Here is a 16,784-nt window from a genome sequence, read left to right as displayed (position 1 = left end):
CTCAAGGTGTTTCATTTTGCAAACGTCCTTTTTGAATGAGAACGAACTGTGTCGTAGGATTGATGATAATGTTTTTCCCATTACTGAGCTTGCACGTAAAGGGGACTGCAAGATTAGCTTATTCCCTGGTCCCTTTTGCACCTCACAAAAGACTTTACTCCTACCAAAGTTAAAATTTTGACTTTGAAAAAATATTTCTGTTTCAAAAGAGAGAGAGAAACTAGCGCTGATCATATAACAGGTGCAACTACATTATTGTGAACTCTAAAGTTAATCTGTGAAAATAAATGAGCTGCTGTCTTGCCTTCTGTCTTTTTTCCTTTCTCTCTCTCTCTCTCTCTCTCTCTCTCTCTCTCTCTTTCCTTTCTCTGACTGAAGACAGGCTCCAAGTCCTTGCCAACAACAACCTGCAGATCCTGCAAGTTACTAAAGCAGATGAGGGGGTGTACCGCTGTGAGGCGCGTGTGGAGGCCAGGGGCGAGATTGATTTCCGGGACATTGCCGTGGTGGTGAACGGTAAGCCTCACTTTCCAGTCAGTCAGCCAGCCAGCCAAGTCAGAAACGGCAAATAGGTATTTTGCTCCTGACATTGAAGGAACTAGGCTTTGCTAACCCTGAAGCAGGCTTGACTAAAGTGTTCTCTCAAGAGAAGCATTGTGCCCCATCGATCCGTTCCTCTCTGGGGGCCAAGCCTTTCACAGGTTAAGAATAGAGTTTCCCCAGTCGAGTTAAGCTCATTCATTCACAGTGGCCTATGATATGGATGAAGCCATGAGCGTGAGGGTGAGGACCGAGGCCGGGTGAGGGTGAAGACTGAGTGATTTGAGAAAAAAAAAAACAAAAAGAAAAAGAAGAAGAAGAAGATACTGCTGTATCTTGAAGTGACGTGGAGGTTTAAAATTAGAGAGACTTTAATTCCTTAGAGCTGATGTTGTGTGAAGACTTCGAAAATGAAGTGTGACTACAGGTGCATGAAGAAGTGTGATGAGACAACGGCTTTATTACACGTGTGTTAAGGGCAAAAATAAATAAATAAATAAATAGAAGAAAGAAAGAAATATTATGGGCTCATTTTTTTTGATACAAACAAATTGGTTATCAGTTGTAAATCGGGTCAGTGATTCAGGCGAAGTCGCGACTAGACTGAGACTGCAGTCACAGATTGATTCACTAATAATACTCTGAATGCTCATCTTTAATAAGCTTTTAGCTCACCTCATATTCAGTGCTTGAATAGACCAAAGTGGGCTGGTTTTCAATACAAAATGACCTTATGTTTGTAATTCTGACACCTTGCATTCAGCTTTCCGCTGGCAGGTTTTGTGATGAAGAATTTCAATTAGCTCAAGCTCTTGGGCTCATTGAGTCAAAAAGCTGTAAGTGTGACGCGCAGTCCTCAAAAACGGTGGGCGTCATTTTAATGTGTTCATTTGCCTTCATTTGTTCCCCCAAAGTGAGCTGTCCTCAGAGACTAGCAAATCCTTCACAGGCTTTAAGTACCGGTTCTGCCTGAAAGAACACACTAGCATTTGTCTGTCTTCTTCCTTAACCTGAAGTGATAAGACAGGAGAAGGGAAAAAAAGGAACAAATATATATATATACACATATATATATATATATATATATATATATATATATATATATATATATATATAAAAAGTGGATTGTGTTCAATTTAGTATCACCTCTTACGTCTCTCAGAAAGATCCAATAAGCTTGCTCAATGAAGTGTATCCTATTATCCAGGAGACATGGCAACACTCTACCCACTGCACAAGACATAATAAACTGCAGAGAGAATGGCAATGAATACACAGAGTGGGACATGTCTAAGGCTTTATTTACACCGAGGGAGGGGGGAGGGGTGTCTCACAATTAGTTTTAAGGGACTTTACTACTCTTAAATTTTTACTTTATTCTCCTCTATTGGATTGCACTAGAGGGAGTTCTAGTGAACAGTTTTTAGTTGTTTTTTTTTTTTTTTAAGGAAATGTTTACTTAGTATGCTTGATACTCCTCTTTTTGTATGAAGTTATTTTGAATGAGTGGCCTAGAACAAGTTGTCCTATGAGTGGCCTAGATACGAATAGAAGAATTCTGTCAATTCAGATATAAGATGGAAAACTCACAAAATAGAATAAAACTTTTGCTTTATTTTTCTCTCATGAATTGTTTTTGAGAGTAATCGTGACATGCATGGGTAGGTGAAACTATTCACAAGGACAATTTTTTTAATTTTGAAGCATTTGCATTTTTTTTTTGTAATCATTAACTATTTAACTATTCCTAACTCAGCATGTGGCAGATTTAGTGACAGAAAACAAACTAAAGGTCAGATGGGAATGCTTGAAGTCAGATGTAGAAGTTTTTCTCACTGCCTAAGAGGCTGCTCTTTACACGAAATCTTTCTAGGCTCTATCAGCCATCAATAGATATTGATTTTTATAATGGAAACATGGTTGGTGTGTTTTACTGTTCCCTGTGAGGCATTTTAAAGTGATAGACCCACAGGTTGCTTTTTCTCCACTGTTTAAGTTAACCACTTCACTACTTCATGCAATTCAATATTGTATTTGTTGTGCGTTCTGATAAAACTGAGGTTTCTAATGGTTTACTGGCTGTTTTGTTGCCTCTGATCTTGTAAATTAACAATGCAAATGAAACCACATTAAATTTCATTGCAGAGACATTTGTAGGTCAAATGCTGCAAATGGCATCAAAAATGGCAGTTATTCCACAGATTTGAAATTTATTCTATTGACACTTTGAAATACACATTAGAATAAAGCATGTGACAAGTAGACTGTTCTTCCCTAATTTGGACTGATGATTTATCTATTATGGATGAGAACTGCCTTTTGATTGAACTGTACTTGCTATTGTCATTTTCTTTGACAAACACAACTGAATACTTTTTCTTTTTCTTTTTCTTTTTCTTTTTTTTATACATCATGCCTTTGTGAGGCTGATTAGAATGCAGACAGTAGCTAACATATTCTTTTCCCAGCTCTTAACCTTGACTTTCATCATCTGAGAAGCCATTTTGAATACAAGTAGGGATAAAGTTAACTACCACTAATCATAGCTACCCCCCACACACACACACACAGACAAGTGTCACTGTATTAGTCTTACCTTAGTTGCCCTTCACAGATAGACATCAGTAAGACTACTTTCTACCCAAAACCTCCGCACCTTTTAACAGTTGTCATTAAAGATTAAAATCTAATATTTGGTTTATTTATAGGCTTTTCTTGTGAGAATTTAGGCTATTGGGTAGTGTTAGATAACAAGTAGGCTATTTTTAAGGTCTAATTTCAGGCTTTTGTGACAACAAATCAAATTAGTTCAGGATATTCAGAGCAACTTGACATGTTGCTGTCAAAATTTTCTATTTATCTGATGGCTGAAAACTGAAATCGACCATGAAGACAATCAAAAACAAACAAGTCATATCTTAGCTGAAGTCTTCCCCCCGACAGTTCCATTACTCCGGAAGAATTTCATCAGATTTGGTCAAAAGAGGGGAAAAAAAAACGAATCAGTATTTTGGTGAATTAAACATGAAAGAAAGAATCATTAAACATTAGCAGAAGAAGACAGATGTGGCTATTATAAAGCAATTATGACAGTCATCCTAATGAAGACAGTCAATACCAAAAGCTGTTATGAAACTTTTGATTAATACAGAGGAGAAAAGTCATACTTTGACATTGAAATGATGGAACGGGATGGGTTACAAGGAAAATTACAGCGCAAGTCCACAAAAACATTTTAGAGAAGAAGGGGTGCTGTTTGAGTAACTAGTGAAAACGAGGGTATAAAGATAATGACCTTAAAAACTGCTGAGAGCTGACTGAGTAGAATGGATGACCAAGTAAGCCACACTGAAGCTGAAGAGAACCAAAGATGAGGTCACTACACTTTTCCTTAGGAGTCCCCCGTGGTTATGAAGTCAGCACACACACACACACACACACACACACACATGTTTGTGCATATGTGCCTATACGAGTTGGCATTATCATTGGTTCTGTGTGTGTGTGTGTGTGTGTCTGTGCTTGTATGTGTGTTTGTGTTTGGCAGTGTGTCCAGGGGGGTGTCTGCTCTTTGAAATTGAAATGAAATCAATGGGGTCATGAAAATAGCAGTTATCTCTGCAGACTGAATAAGATGTTTAGTGACTTACCACTGATGAGGTTATTTGATGTCTTTATGCTTGATAAGGTCTTAGAAGCTGTTTCTGTAGCACTTTACCTCACTGGGAATAAGCTGAAATTGATAACGGTCTTTAGAGAGAGAAAGAGAAAGAGAGAAAGAGAGCAATAATCTATTGGTAGGAAAATCAATGCTGTTTGTGTGTCTCTTAGAGAGAAAGAGAAAAAGAGAAGAGAAGGAAACTCAAAGAGACTGTGTGATATTGTTCCCACACACACACACACACCCACACACACACACACACACACACACACAGAAGAATACATTTGTAAACGTTTGTTTTATTCATGTAAAGCCATTTTATGGGTCCCATAAGTTTACGGATAATGTAATAAGAACTGAGAACCCAAGGTGATGAGTTCAAACTAGCTAAACAAAATGTACAAGTGTGTACACTATTTGGATAATCAGCCGCAATTACAGAATACAGAATGGGCCATGCAAGTGTACTGCCTGTTCATTTTGTTCCATCACCTGAAATGCAAGGTGTTTGTGCAAGTGAAAAATGTTCTCTTCTAACCCTTAGTTATTAATCCACATAGCTGCGTCACCCTAAGCATAATTACCACAAAATGTCGCCATTGTACCGCACATTCATTTATACAGTTATCTGTCAGCATTCATACAAATACATGTATATTTAATCTTTACATAAGTTTATTATAACCTGACCCTCGCAAGGTGTATTGATTGTAATTATGACTGGATGCCAACAGCACACTGGATGGATACTGACTGCATTGGAACTACATTGTCCATACCTCCGTCATTAAGATATAAACAAAGTTCTTTCAATTTATCAGTTTTCTTAGTAGACTGGTGGGGTTTTATATTTTATGAAAATTGGTTTATTTGGATAACACTCTAAACTTGCTTTTGGTTCAAACAGAGATGTATCATTGCTTTTATAAGGCGTATGGAATGTTTAATGTTTCATGCTGGACAGCTTTAAAATGTACAACTTGCTTTTGGCAGTTTTGGGAAAAATACAGTTGTTACCACTTAATTTATTAAGAACAACTTTAAACGTTTTCTGAGTCAATATAATACTGTAAGGCACCAAAAAGAGTGAGTAATGTTATGGCAAAATTACAGCAAACCAGCTTTAATCATTGATCTATAAGGCAAAAAGCCCCCCAAAAAGATAGTTTTCCATGTAAATGTTGTCTCTCCATAAAATTCCTTTGAAATTCATTTAAAAGGGGGAAAAAGCATTTGATATTTGATTAACTGAACTGTTGTGTTTGTCTGTGTGTTTGGATGATGTTTTCCACAGTTCCTCCTGTGTTGTCCGTACCTCAGCAGTCTTTCAATGCCACAGCGGACTATCAGGAGTCAGTGACATTTACGTGTATCACCTCCGGCTCTCCACAGCCTGAGGTCACTTGGCACAGGTAAGTAACATCACAGCTCTGTCACTGCGCCTAGCAGTGTTGCTATGCCAACCTGCTCTCATGAAACTCTTGGTCTTGGTGAAACTACCAACTAATGCTCCAGATTAATAACCGCAGTAAGCTGATTCGGGGCCACTGACCTTTTTTTTTTTTTTTTTGGTGCCTTTCTAATGTGAAACTAGCACACGGCTAACGAGTTTTTTGCTGTCATTTACCATTGACCCTAGTTATGAATCCCTCAGACTTCCTGGTCACCATTACTGTTGCTTTTCTTTCTTCTTAAAAACATCAACAAGTAGAGCAGGCTTCTTCACTGAAGCTACTGCCAAATGTATCCTTAACAATCTATCAACTCCATAGCAATCAAATGTCTTCCTCTTGCTGTTGTAGTCAACATAATTGGTAAATTAGCCTCTTCAGCATTTTGGTTTTACATGAAACAGGAATGATAGGATCTCAGTTACCTAATTTACAAATGAATCACACCTGCGTGGAAGGACCTGCTCTTAATGGTTTTTTGTGTTTCTCATTTGCTCAAAGAGACTTGGAAGCTCAACTAGTGTTCATTGGTTTCAAGAATAATCAAATCTCTTTGTTATTTGGCTGAGAAAATCATCTCATTAGGTCTTTCATTTGGTTAGAAAACTCCACCATTACTCCTTTCACTGATTAAAAAAAAAAAAAAAAATATATATATATATATATTAAAATTATATATACTTATATTAAAATTAGATTATATATTAAACTATTGATATAATCTCTTATTTTATTTTAATTGTCCTCTGTGTTCTCTCTCAGATGTATTGTGTGTTTACTTGTTTGTTTGTGCTTCTTTGCTTGCTTTGGCCCTCTAGCCTCATGAACCATGAACCAGGCTTGAAGCAATTTCCTGCTCTCTCCTTTCAGTTTCTCTCTCCTCGTGAGATGAACACACAGTTTATTTCCGCTCTGCGCCATCACTGTTATTACTCAAGTTCTTGAGCTTCTCTGCAGCACTGTTTAAAAACAGGACTTTCAATTATTCCTCTCCTCAATTTCCCATGCGACCTGAACTTTGGCTCAGTGCGTGCCACTAGGCAACCAGTAATGATTGTGATGATGTGTTGTCTGTAATAAAATGGAAAGAAAGTCAGCAAAAGAGAGAGAGAGAGAGAGAGAGAGAGAGAAAGAGAGAGAAAAGAAAGAGATCTACATGGACAGTCTGAAATGCTCACACACATAAGTATCTTCTCTCTCAAACAAAAATTTTGTCTACACAATGATGCACTGCTTTCACATTTTTCGCATTATTATCAACGCGCACCTGCACAGTATATCGCCCCCACTCATTCAATACGCCCCTTGTGTTACCACCAACAAGGGGAACCCAAACGCAGGACACAGACTCTGAGTCAGAATGAATGAGAAATGGTTTATTGTTAGCTTTCAGGCAGTGAGGGTGGATGGAGGTGTGGATTTCGGCAGGCGAAGGCAGAGGGAAGCCGGAGGCTGGTGAAGCAGGGCGTAGCAGGGGCGAGGACTGGGTTGTGAGCTTGGCTGGATGAATGATTGGGCAGGCTGGGAGATGAGCAGAAAAACAGGCAGGCAAGAGAGTGATCCTGGGGCGCAGGGTGACAAGGATTAGTTACAGCAATCAACAACAACACGAGAACAAGTTTAGAATACATGGTTCTAAGTGACGCTAGGAAGATGTTCTACCACACTGGCTGAAACAACGATCTGGCGGTGAGTGGATGAGGAAGCGGGGTTGATATACTGCAGAGTGTGATGAGCAGATGGATTGCAGGTGTGCGGGCTGATCAGCAGCCAGGAGAGTGAGAGGAGTGTCACGCCCACAACACAGACACACACACAAACAAACACACACACACACACACACACACACACACACACACACACACACACACAATCACACTCACACACACACACACATACACACACAATCACACACAATCACACACACACACACACACACACACACAGAGGGAGACAGGCCGGAGGAGCACAGGAGACCCAGGGGAGAGAGAAACACTAGAAACACAAGGAATAGACTAGAGGCACAGCCTTGACCTTGACACCTCGGATATCGTGATAAACATTAGAAGGCCTGAGATTCTCTGCAGTGGAGTAAAATGATTATTCTTGTCTTATTTGACAAATCATGCAGACCCTGATTTGTAAACACGTCATAGGTTGTATTTACTGAAGGGTGGACCTTGTCCACACAGTCAGTCACGTTACTGGAGTTGAGGTGTACTGTCAGCAATAGTGCATACAAAGTAGGACAAATTAAATGATTAAAGTATTTGTTGTTTGTATATTGCAGTTAATTTGCCAAGTTGAGTAACACGTTCTTAATGTAGGGTATATATGGATATCAGCGTTAATCATAATCTAATCTAACCATGTCTTTTTGATCGGTACCAGGTAGAGCGATATTCAATATATCTGTCTGATTTCTGATGATCCGTCATCACTGTAGGCTGATGTATAAGCTTGTCTTAATGATGAAACGGTGAAAGAATAGATTTTTGGATGGATGGATGGATTTGTAGATTTATTTGAAAGTCATTAACCAATCAATCGAACGGTGGATTTTATTTTTTTTTTTTTTGGAGTTAATTAGTTATGACTGACTTGTTAGTTATTTTTCCTAAAGCACATTGCTATGGACTAAAACCTAGTAACCACCAAAGAGTATGTATTAAATCCCACAAAAGTTGTTCATTTTACACTGAGAGAGTTAGTCAAGTCAGCTCTGGTGAGTTCAATCATGCAGACCATATAAAGTTTCTCACAGTTGATTTAACACTGCGTGAACTTAGCCCAGCAACACACCACTAAAGAAACAGACTGTAGTATCCAAAGCAGGCTGTGCAAAGACACACCTGTTGAAAAAGTTCTTTGCTAAGCTGTCCACAGCCCAAACATTCATTATAAGATTAAGTTTTTGCCATAATTTGCTTTCCAGTCGGTATTTTGCATTTTAGCAGCAATGTTGGTGGAGGGAAGGTTGTTTCAGTGTTGGTGAATGTAGTTTCTTTCTGTGCAGGAGGGGTCAGCAGGTTGAGGGATCAAAGCTGTATATACTGAACACTCTGGAAGGTGGCAGGAGCACGCTGACCATTCAGAACATTCGTCAAGATGACGGCGGACCGTACACCTGCAGGGCCAGTAATAAGGCAGGCATTCAGGAGAGTGAGCTGTTCCTCAAAGTCTTTGGTAAGTAATGGCCCTGGTCCATTCTTACTTGGCTTAATATGACTGGCTCGTTTCAGTACAGTTTCTTTTAAATTGGTCTTCAAACTGTTTTGACATTGTAACAAGAAGAGCTGAGATTTTATGGTCTCCTTTTGTAAATTCCCGTATATACATATATATATATATATATAAAAATTCCCTATAATTTATCTCCATTTTAAGATCTTTTTTTTCGCTGTATTAACAAGCTCAAACACAGGTTCTTTATTCACACATTTCTGAACAAGTAAAGCTAGACTCACAGAGACCATCTCACCAATAAAGTCTAATCATTGTCTTTACTTGAAAACAAGCAAATTCAGCGCCTTCATGCACTGAAACAAATGCTACTAACTTCATGTTCACGGGGTCATGTTTTCAAGTAACACTAAATGTATGGATTTTATAATGTAGGAGTCTTGGTTGAAGGTTAACTGAATTGTTTTCCGAAATGAAATGCAGTATTAATGCAGTTCTCTTAAATGAATTCGATTAAGACATTCACACTAAAAAAAAAAAAGCAAAAGAAAAACATTCGAATCCACTCTAAATAATATATCTTTCATTAAAACAATTCACCTTTAATCTTTAAGTCCTTTCTAATTAAAAACATAGCTGAGACAGCTTTAAAACTGAGCGCGTAAGAGAAAAAAAAAAAAAAAAAAGGTAAAACTGAGCATGTAAAATGTCTTGAACGCCACGTTCAGTCTTTGTCACACCAAGGTCTCTTGGGGACAATGTCAGAAAAAAAGAAAAATAAAAAAATAAGAGGAAAAAAAAAGCCCCAAAAAAATCATTCAAAATGTTTTATGAATGTCAAGTTCATTAGCGGCAGAGGTCAGAATGGAGTGACAGGACAGCAGCAGTGAAATAACATCTTTTGTTGACAGTGTGAATATATTTCACGTCCCCATTTAGAGTGAACTTTTCTGTAGAAATGAACCAACAGCTCCTTTGAATTCATCATCTCTCTGTACTCACCAAAGCAAGTCAATGAGGTTCTGTCCAAAGGGGGTGTTCAATTATTATGAAAATCTCTGCCACAAACTTTTATGGGAAACAGATTCAATTTATATTTTCATAAAACGAGCAGGCATATTCTGCACTGATTATTCAGATGAGATTTTGCTTCTGTGCATGAAAATATATGGAGATTTATTCTCAGTCATCAACAGTGCCCCCCCTTCCCCTTTCCATACTCTAGCAATGTGTGTACTTCAAAATGCACATTTATATGACTTTGCAGTATTGGATGGGAGTTTTGTTTTGCTAGTGTGGAGGGTAGACAGAGTTGTAACTTTATCCTGTTCATTGCCCTTGACAACAGTCACACAGAGAAAAAGAAAAAAAGCAACAAATATTTATTCGTGGGGCAGGAATGAAATGATGGATCTCTTCATGCTAATGTCAGTTGCACTTCTAGAATGAAACACCCATCTTTCTTGAGATGTACCGAATGAATCAATCATTCATCATACAAACATTCAAATTTCAGCTTATAACACAACCTAGCAGAGTGCTGGTTACTTGGGTTAACATAGCAAAGGTCTCTCTCTTACAATACTGCATTTTCTGAAGTGACTTTTTGTGTGTTTAATACGTTTAATCAGTAGCCTACTGTGTAACTGTAGCAAATGGTGATCGAATCATTTAATCAATGCATGTTATTTTAAACGGTATAGTAAGTCAAGAAGAAGCACGCTTCTCAGCAGGGATCCTAAACACAGATGTTCTCTAACTACTTCCAGCCTAACAGTTTTTCAAACAACTTTAATTAACCGTTACACAGCCTTTTTTCCCCACCGCACATGAGTAAAAGCACCACTGAACATCGCTCTAATAGTGTTAGTAACAGCCTCTGAACCGCTGGAGCTTTTTTTTTCTTCTTCCTCTTCCTCTTCTTCTTCTTCTTCTTCTTCTTCTTCTTCTTTTTTTTCCCTCTTTTTGAACGAGTGGACCGAGCTCTTTCTCTGTGGCTAACAGACACTTTCTGTCAGTTGTCCATGGTGAATGACACCGAGCTCACAATAACCCTTTCAACATGACAGAGTCGAGCTGTCGCTTTTTCACCAGACAACAGCTGCAGTGGAGACATCAAGATGCTATACAAATCAATATGCTTAAGGCTGGAGGTGCTCTACTGATTGATTTACATTCACAAAATTTGCTGTGTACACAAAATGATGGCTAAAAAAAAGTGTGTATATATATATATATATATATAAAGCAAAGCTATGAGAAACATAGCTATGAATTCTTTTGTACCGAAAACTCAGGGCAAATTTGTCGTACGCACCATTCATCCCCATAGTTTTATTTTCTCTGTGTGTAAATAGTAAGGACGTCACAAACCTTTGATGGAACTCACTAAGCACAAGCAATTCATTATAAATATACATAGGAATTTACTTAGTACTGATGTTCCACTGAGGGATGAGTTATGCTGTTGTCATGATAATAATAAGATATTGGGGATTGGGGAGGTCGGGGGGGGGGGGGGGGTGGTTATGGAAGACAAGGACACTGAATGTTTTGATATCCTGCAATCCATTGGTGTTAGTATGCCAGATAGTATGGTATTTGTATGATATATCAATGTCTGTGTAATCTTATAAAGAGTGTAAACAGCTGTATAAATGAATAAATTGTGTTTTCCTGTTTTTCAGTTATCTTTTAAAAGAAAAAAACAACAAAGAAAACAACAGATTTTTCCAGACACACTCCCATACAGATATGCATGCACAAACATGACATAACAAAAAGCCTGATTTCCAAACGAATGATTCTAATAAACACAGCTAATAAAACTAGCTACTAGAATCATATTTCCAATTTTGTGGTTCAAATCTGACTAATACAACTTCAAAATACAAATCACTGGTTAATGTGAGGCTGGCAGTAGAGGAGACAAAGACTTTAGTGCGGTTTTCTGAAAAATCACTCTCTCTCGGTCTTTTTAACACATCTACACACGCACACGCACGCGCGCGCGCACACACACAAACACACACATTTCAAACCGTAAAAGTATTAGATATTTGACATACCAGAATTTTTAAACGGTTCATCTGTTTTACCTATTTCGTACATACCTAATCGTTTCAGCCAGAGCCGGCTTAAGCCAGTGGCCTAGAATCGTACTAAACATTCATCATTTCATACTGAAACTTCATCGTCAGTTCACCCTCTACTTTATGAGCTGAAGAGGGGAAAGTAAGTGGGCATCATTACTAAGCTAACAAGCCTAACGAGATGAGTAGCTTATTACACTGATTACTTACGTGAAGTGTAGACTTCACACACACACACTGAATATGAGTGAACAGCTTCACTGAAGGGCCACATACTCCCATCCTCTAATTAAGAAATTATCTCTACCCCAGGAAACAGGTCTATGCCGTGTATACCACGAACAGGCAAGGGTTGGTATGGAACATGAAAAACAAAAACAGAACAAAACAAAAAACAAAAAAAACAGAGAGAGATGAAACTTTGGGAATCATAGTTGTGTGTCCCTGCTGTGTCACAGTGCTGCTTCTGTATGTAGTTGCTTTGTTTTCTGCTTGCTGTGTGTATTCTATCAGTGTGTATCTCTGCGTGTGTCTCTTGTAACACTGTGCTGTGATGATGTGGGGAACTTTGAAGTCTCTGGATCTGAGTATCAACCTCCGAGGGTTGAAGAGTGACTGGGATGCAAAGATGATTTTTCTGAGTTGAGACAGAATCTATATGTATCTGTGTGTGTGTATGTGGTGTGTGTGTGTGTGTGCGTGTGTGTGTGTGAGAGAGAGAGAGAGAGAGAGAGAGAGAGAGAGAGAGCATCTATGTATCTCATGACCTTTTCTGCCTGCTACATTCCCTCCTACAGACAACCAGATGTCATCTGGAGCTCTGAAAAAGTTTGATTTTGTCATCTAGTAGAATTGTACTTTTTGTATTTTTTTTTATAGCGTAAGTCTGAACAAGACACCTCAGATTGTTCTGGCACAGAAGCCCACCTCCCCTTTAAAACTTGCATTGGTTCAGACATTCTCATCACACACATCTGTCCTGCACAGGTGCTTTGACAGTGACACGATAGTCAGTAAGAGTCAGCTGGTCAATTTACACATGAGAATGAAAGAGGGAAGCCAGCAGATAGCTAGATGCAGGTTTGTTAAATGCAGGTCACTCTGCTGAAGAAGCAATGCCCTTGCTTACCGCCGTACCTGTGGACTGTGCACTGCAGAAACACCAGTTCAGCCAGTTCAGCCAGTTCACTTGAAATTGTGTGTGTGTGTGTGTGTGTGTGTGTGTGTGTGTGTGTGTGTGTGTGTGTGTGTGTGTGTGTGTGCGTGCACGTTTGTGTGCGTGTGTGTGTGCGCATGTGTGTGTGCGCATGTGTGTGGGTGCGTGCGTGCGCATATGTGTGTGTGCGTGTGTGTGTGTGTGTGTGTGTTTGTGTGTGTGTGTTTGTATGTGTGTGTGTGTGTCGGTGTGCTGAGAAGGAGTGATGAGGTGTGAGCTTGCAAGTGTGTGTTGCAATGAGTCTGGTGCCACCCTTCATTAGTCCTGGGCACATCACTGCAAACAAGCCCTTGATCTCTCTAGACTAACGTTCAAAGCTCCAAAACTGTGTATCCCTCTCTATTGACTTCAATACAAATTTATTCAATGCCTTTTAGCTCCTTATTTGTACTGTCTTCCACAGTTCTTGAATAAAAGCAACTCGTATTATTCCTGATTCACACCACAGGGCTGTTTACCACTGACACGTGGGGTGTTTAGTTGGGGAAGCTTAGACTGTCATGCTGTAGTACGCTGAGTCTCTTATCTATGAGCAACAAGCATGGCAGTACCCTCCTCTTCCCCGTGAGCTCCACACCTCCAACATTAATTCTGTTTATCGTTGTGCTCTGAATAGCATAGAAAACCGTGGTGGCATGGACGGTAGTTTGAATTCAAATTCAAGTTCAGCTGCTACGACACTGAAGGATCCATGAGACACAATATGCCCTGTGGGACTCAGGGTTTTGAATACCATGTGGTATGTGAGGAATGTGCTGTTAAAATAAGAGAAAAGGAGAGAAGCGTAGAAGGAGAAAAAGCAGAGGAGGAAAGAGTTCAGAAACAGTAGCTTTTTTTGTTTGCAGTGGTTAATGTAAGTCAGATAGGGTAGAGTGAGAGTCGGTCTTCCCATCCAGAGATATTCATGAAAGTAATCCACAACGGTTTCAGGGACCTTGCCTGTTCTCTAACGAATGTAAGGAAGAATACTCACGAGGGTAAATAGCCTGGCGGAGCCGGTGCCACGCTCAAAACCGACGGTTTGAACGGGATAGCCGCCGGCTGGTCTCAAACCGTCGTCCTCGGGGCTCAATTCCGGATGCTTCAGGAAGTCCGCTAAAGGCTCTGGTTGACAGCACTATTGACAGCACTTCTGAGGGTCAGAGAAAGAGATTTTACCCGCAGCAGGCCGCTTGACTGTCTCACCCTGAGACAGTTTGAGACCAAAAGTGTTCAGTCAAAGGTGAAAGACCGATGTGAATGCATACGGAAGAACAGACCAAAAGTGAACTTGAGATGGAGATGGGGGTGCTTGATAAGTAATCTCAGATAGTGTCGTTTTACAAGTCCAGTGTGAGAATTTTTTGATATTAGCAGCAAGACGTAGGGCGTTCAAATGTATTGATCTTGTTCTTTTCCCCCTTTCTCTCTCTCCCTCTCTCTCTCTCTCTCTCTCTCTCTGTCTCTCTCTCTCTCTCTCTTCTCTTTTTTCTCTGTCCAGTGCAACCCCATATTACACAGCTGAGGAATGTGACAGCTGTGGAGGGCAGTGCAGCTATGATCTCCTGTACGGCAGAGGGAGAACCTCTGCCTGAGATCTCCTGGAGGAGAGCCAGCGACGGCCAGAGCTTCTCAGATGGAGACAAGGTACAGTCGAGTACTTTCATTCACTTAGTCATACAATCTGTCATTTATCTTATGTATTCATTCACTCTGTGCATACTCATCAATATTTCTTCAGTTACCAACTCAATCTCTCACTCATTCAGTCAGTCAGTCAGTCAGTCATCCACTCACTCACTCACTCACTCACTCACTCACTCACTTATTCACTCACTCACGCTCACTCATTCGTACACATAAGGACCTTCTTTGTCGCCTTCAGTGAACTTTAATGCTAGCACCCTCTGGGTAGTCATCGATGCCTGTGACTTTGTCATGCATGATAACAGGTGTGTATCTAATGGGGAAGTGTTTCAGTCAGTCAGCATTCAGGACCAGAGGCGTCTGTTTTTCATGAAAAATGACAATGAAAATGGTTTTGAGGACAGGCACGAGGACTTTCTGCGTAAGGCTTGGGATATGTATTGATGAAAGTGATAGGTTAAGCTCAGGATTATGTTTCACAATTTTTTTTTTTTTTTAGTCAAACTTCCCTGGAAGTAATCCCAGTGTTTTCTTAAAAACAACAAAACGGAAAAAAAAAAGAAAAGAAAAGTGCATAACACCCCACTAAACCTCATGTTTCATTATCATTAAACAGCGAAAACATTAAGGTTTTTTTTTTTTGTTGTTTTTTTTAACCATTAAGATAGGAAACCATTAACTGTGAAAACATTACTCCGCACACAAAAATTATTAATGCATAATTTGACGGTATCCACTTACTTTGATCAATCACACGATGAATGGGGAAGCGACCCGCTCTTTGCCTGAGGCAAACACAATTATGCTGACAAGCCCACAAAACAAGTTCCAGCAATTTGTTGGAGAAGGAATTCGCGGTGTTCGAAGCACACCATGTTTTAATGGATTGTGTTCCCAGTCCTTTTTTTTTGTTTTTTTTTTTCTCCTCTCATTTTAGCAAGTCCACACCACTAGAAAATTCTCCTCTCAACATAATTGCGCTACAATAGTAAACGCCCCCCCCCCTCACCCTCACCCCCACCCCCACCCCCCTCCTCTAGGTTTTTACTCTAAAACAACACAACAATTTTTGTGCCGCATTATTTGACTACTCTTTGAAAATAATGTTTATCAAGTGGGGTATTTGACCGGTCCATCTGAAAGCTAAAATCCACGCGCACGCTAAAAGCACAGTAAAACTGCGAAATCTATAGAGAATGATTTCAGCTTTGCTCCAGCGAAGCTGAGACTGACTGCCCACCTGGAGAGATGGAGTGCGTGTGCTACTCTGCCTCTTTCTGAGAGCTGGTTATTCGTATTCATGTGTAACTTTATCAAAACTGTTGAAGGGTAATACACAAAAAGAGAAATAGAAGCTTTTTCCAAAGAGAGAAAAGCAAATATCTTTACTTTTATGATCTTGTGATGATAAAAAATCAACGTGCAGTGCGCCTTTTTTTGTTGTTTTGGGGATACTTAGAAGCTATATATAGATATATATGTATTTGTATGATCTGCTACAATAGTAGTATAGCTCTGAGTTTGCAGTGGTGTCATGCTTTTTGAGAACTGTCCTCAGACCGTCTGGAAAATTCTCATGTAGCCTTGTGAGGGTATCGTCCCTCTAGGTTAGTCCTTACAAATCTGGAGTCCCAGTGGTCATCTATCCTTCTGTTTGTTCCTCTTTCTCTCTCTCCCTCTTTCTCTCTCTCTCTCTCTCTCTCTCTCTCTCTTTCTCTTTCTCTTCCTCATTCTTACTAAGCGGCTTCTCTGTCTGAGAGGGACACAGAATATGAAACCACCCCAAACCCTCTCCCTCAGGACAATGTGTTTTCAGTACGCGCCAGTTCTCATTCTGGAAGAGGATGAAGAGTTGAACACTGAGGACAATGGCAAACAGGCTGAGGGAGTGAGAGAGAGACAGAAAGGACAGACAGAGATAGTCAGTACACTGAACCAGCATTTGCCTCCTTTACTCCCGGTCCAAAATTACACAATAATCCGTCTCTTTCCTTTTTTTTTTTTTTTTTTTTTTT

General features: G+C 39.6%; 1 protein-coding gene across 1 annotated transcript in view; it reads left to right on the top strand.

Annotated features, from left to right (window-relative positions):
* Nucleotides 1-16,784, top strand: part of LOC115816029 (neural cell adhesion molecule 2) — a 57,688-nt gene that overhangs the window by 10,994 nt on the left and 29,910 nt on the right. Inside the window, exons 5-8 of the mRNA XM_030779001.1 lie at nucleotides 379-516; nucleotides 5,496-5,613; nucleotides 8,669-8,838; nucleotides 14,624-14,769. Coding sequence (XP_030634861.1) covers nucleotides 379-516; nucleotides 5,496-5,613; nucleotides 8,669-8,838; nucleotides 14,624-14,769 — 572 coding nt within the window. The remainder of the gene's footprint in view (nucleotides 1-378; nucleotides 517-5,495; nucleotides 5,614-8,668; nucleotides 8,839-14,623; nucleotides 14,770-16,784) is intronic.

The sequence above is a fragment of the Chanos chanos genome, chromosome 7 (assembly GCF_902362185.1).
Source record: "Chanos chanos chromosome 7, fChaCha1.1, whole genome shotgun sequence".
In the NCBI taxonomy this organism is placed as follows: Eukaryota; Metazoa; Chordata; class Actinopteri; order Gonorynchiformes; family Chanidae; genus Chanos; species Chanos chanos.
Note: the sequence above shows the minus strand (reverse complement) of the source record. Positions and strands in the feature narration are given on the sequence as shown.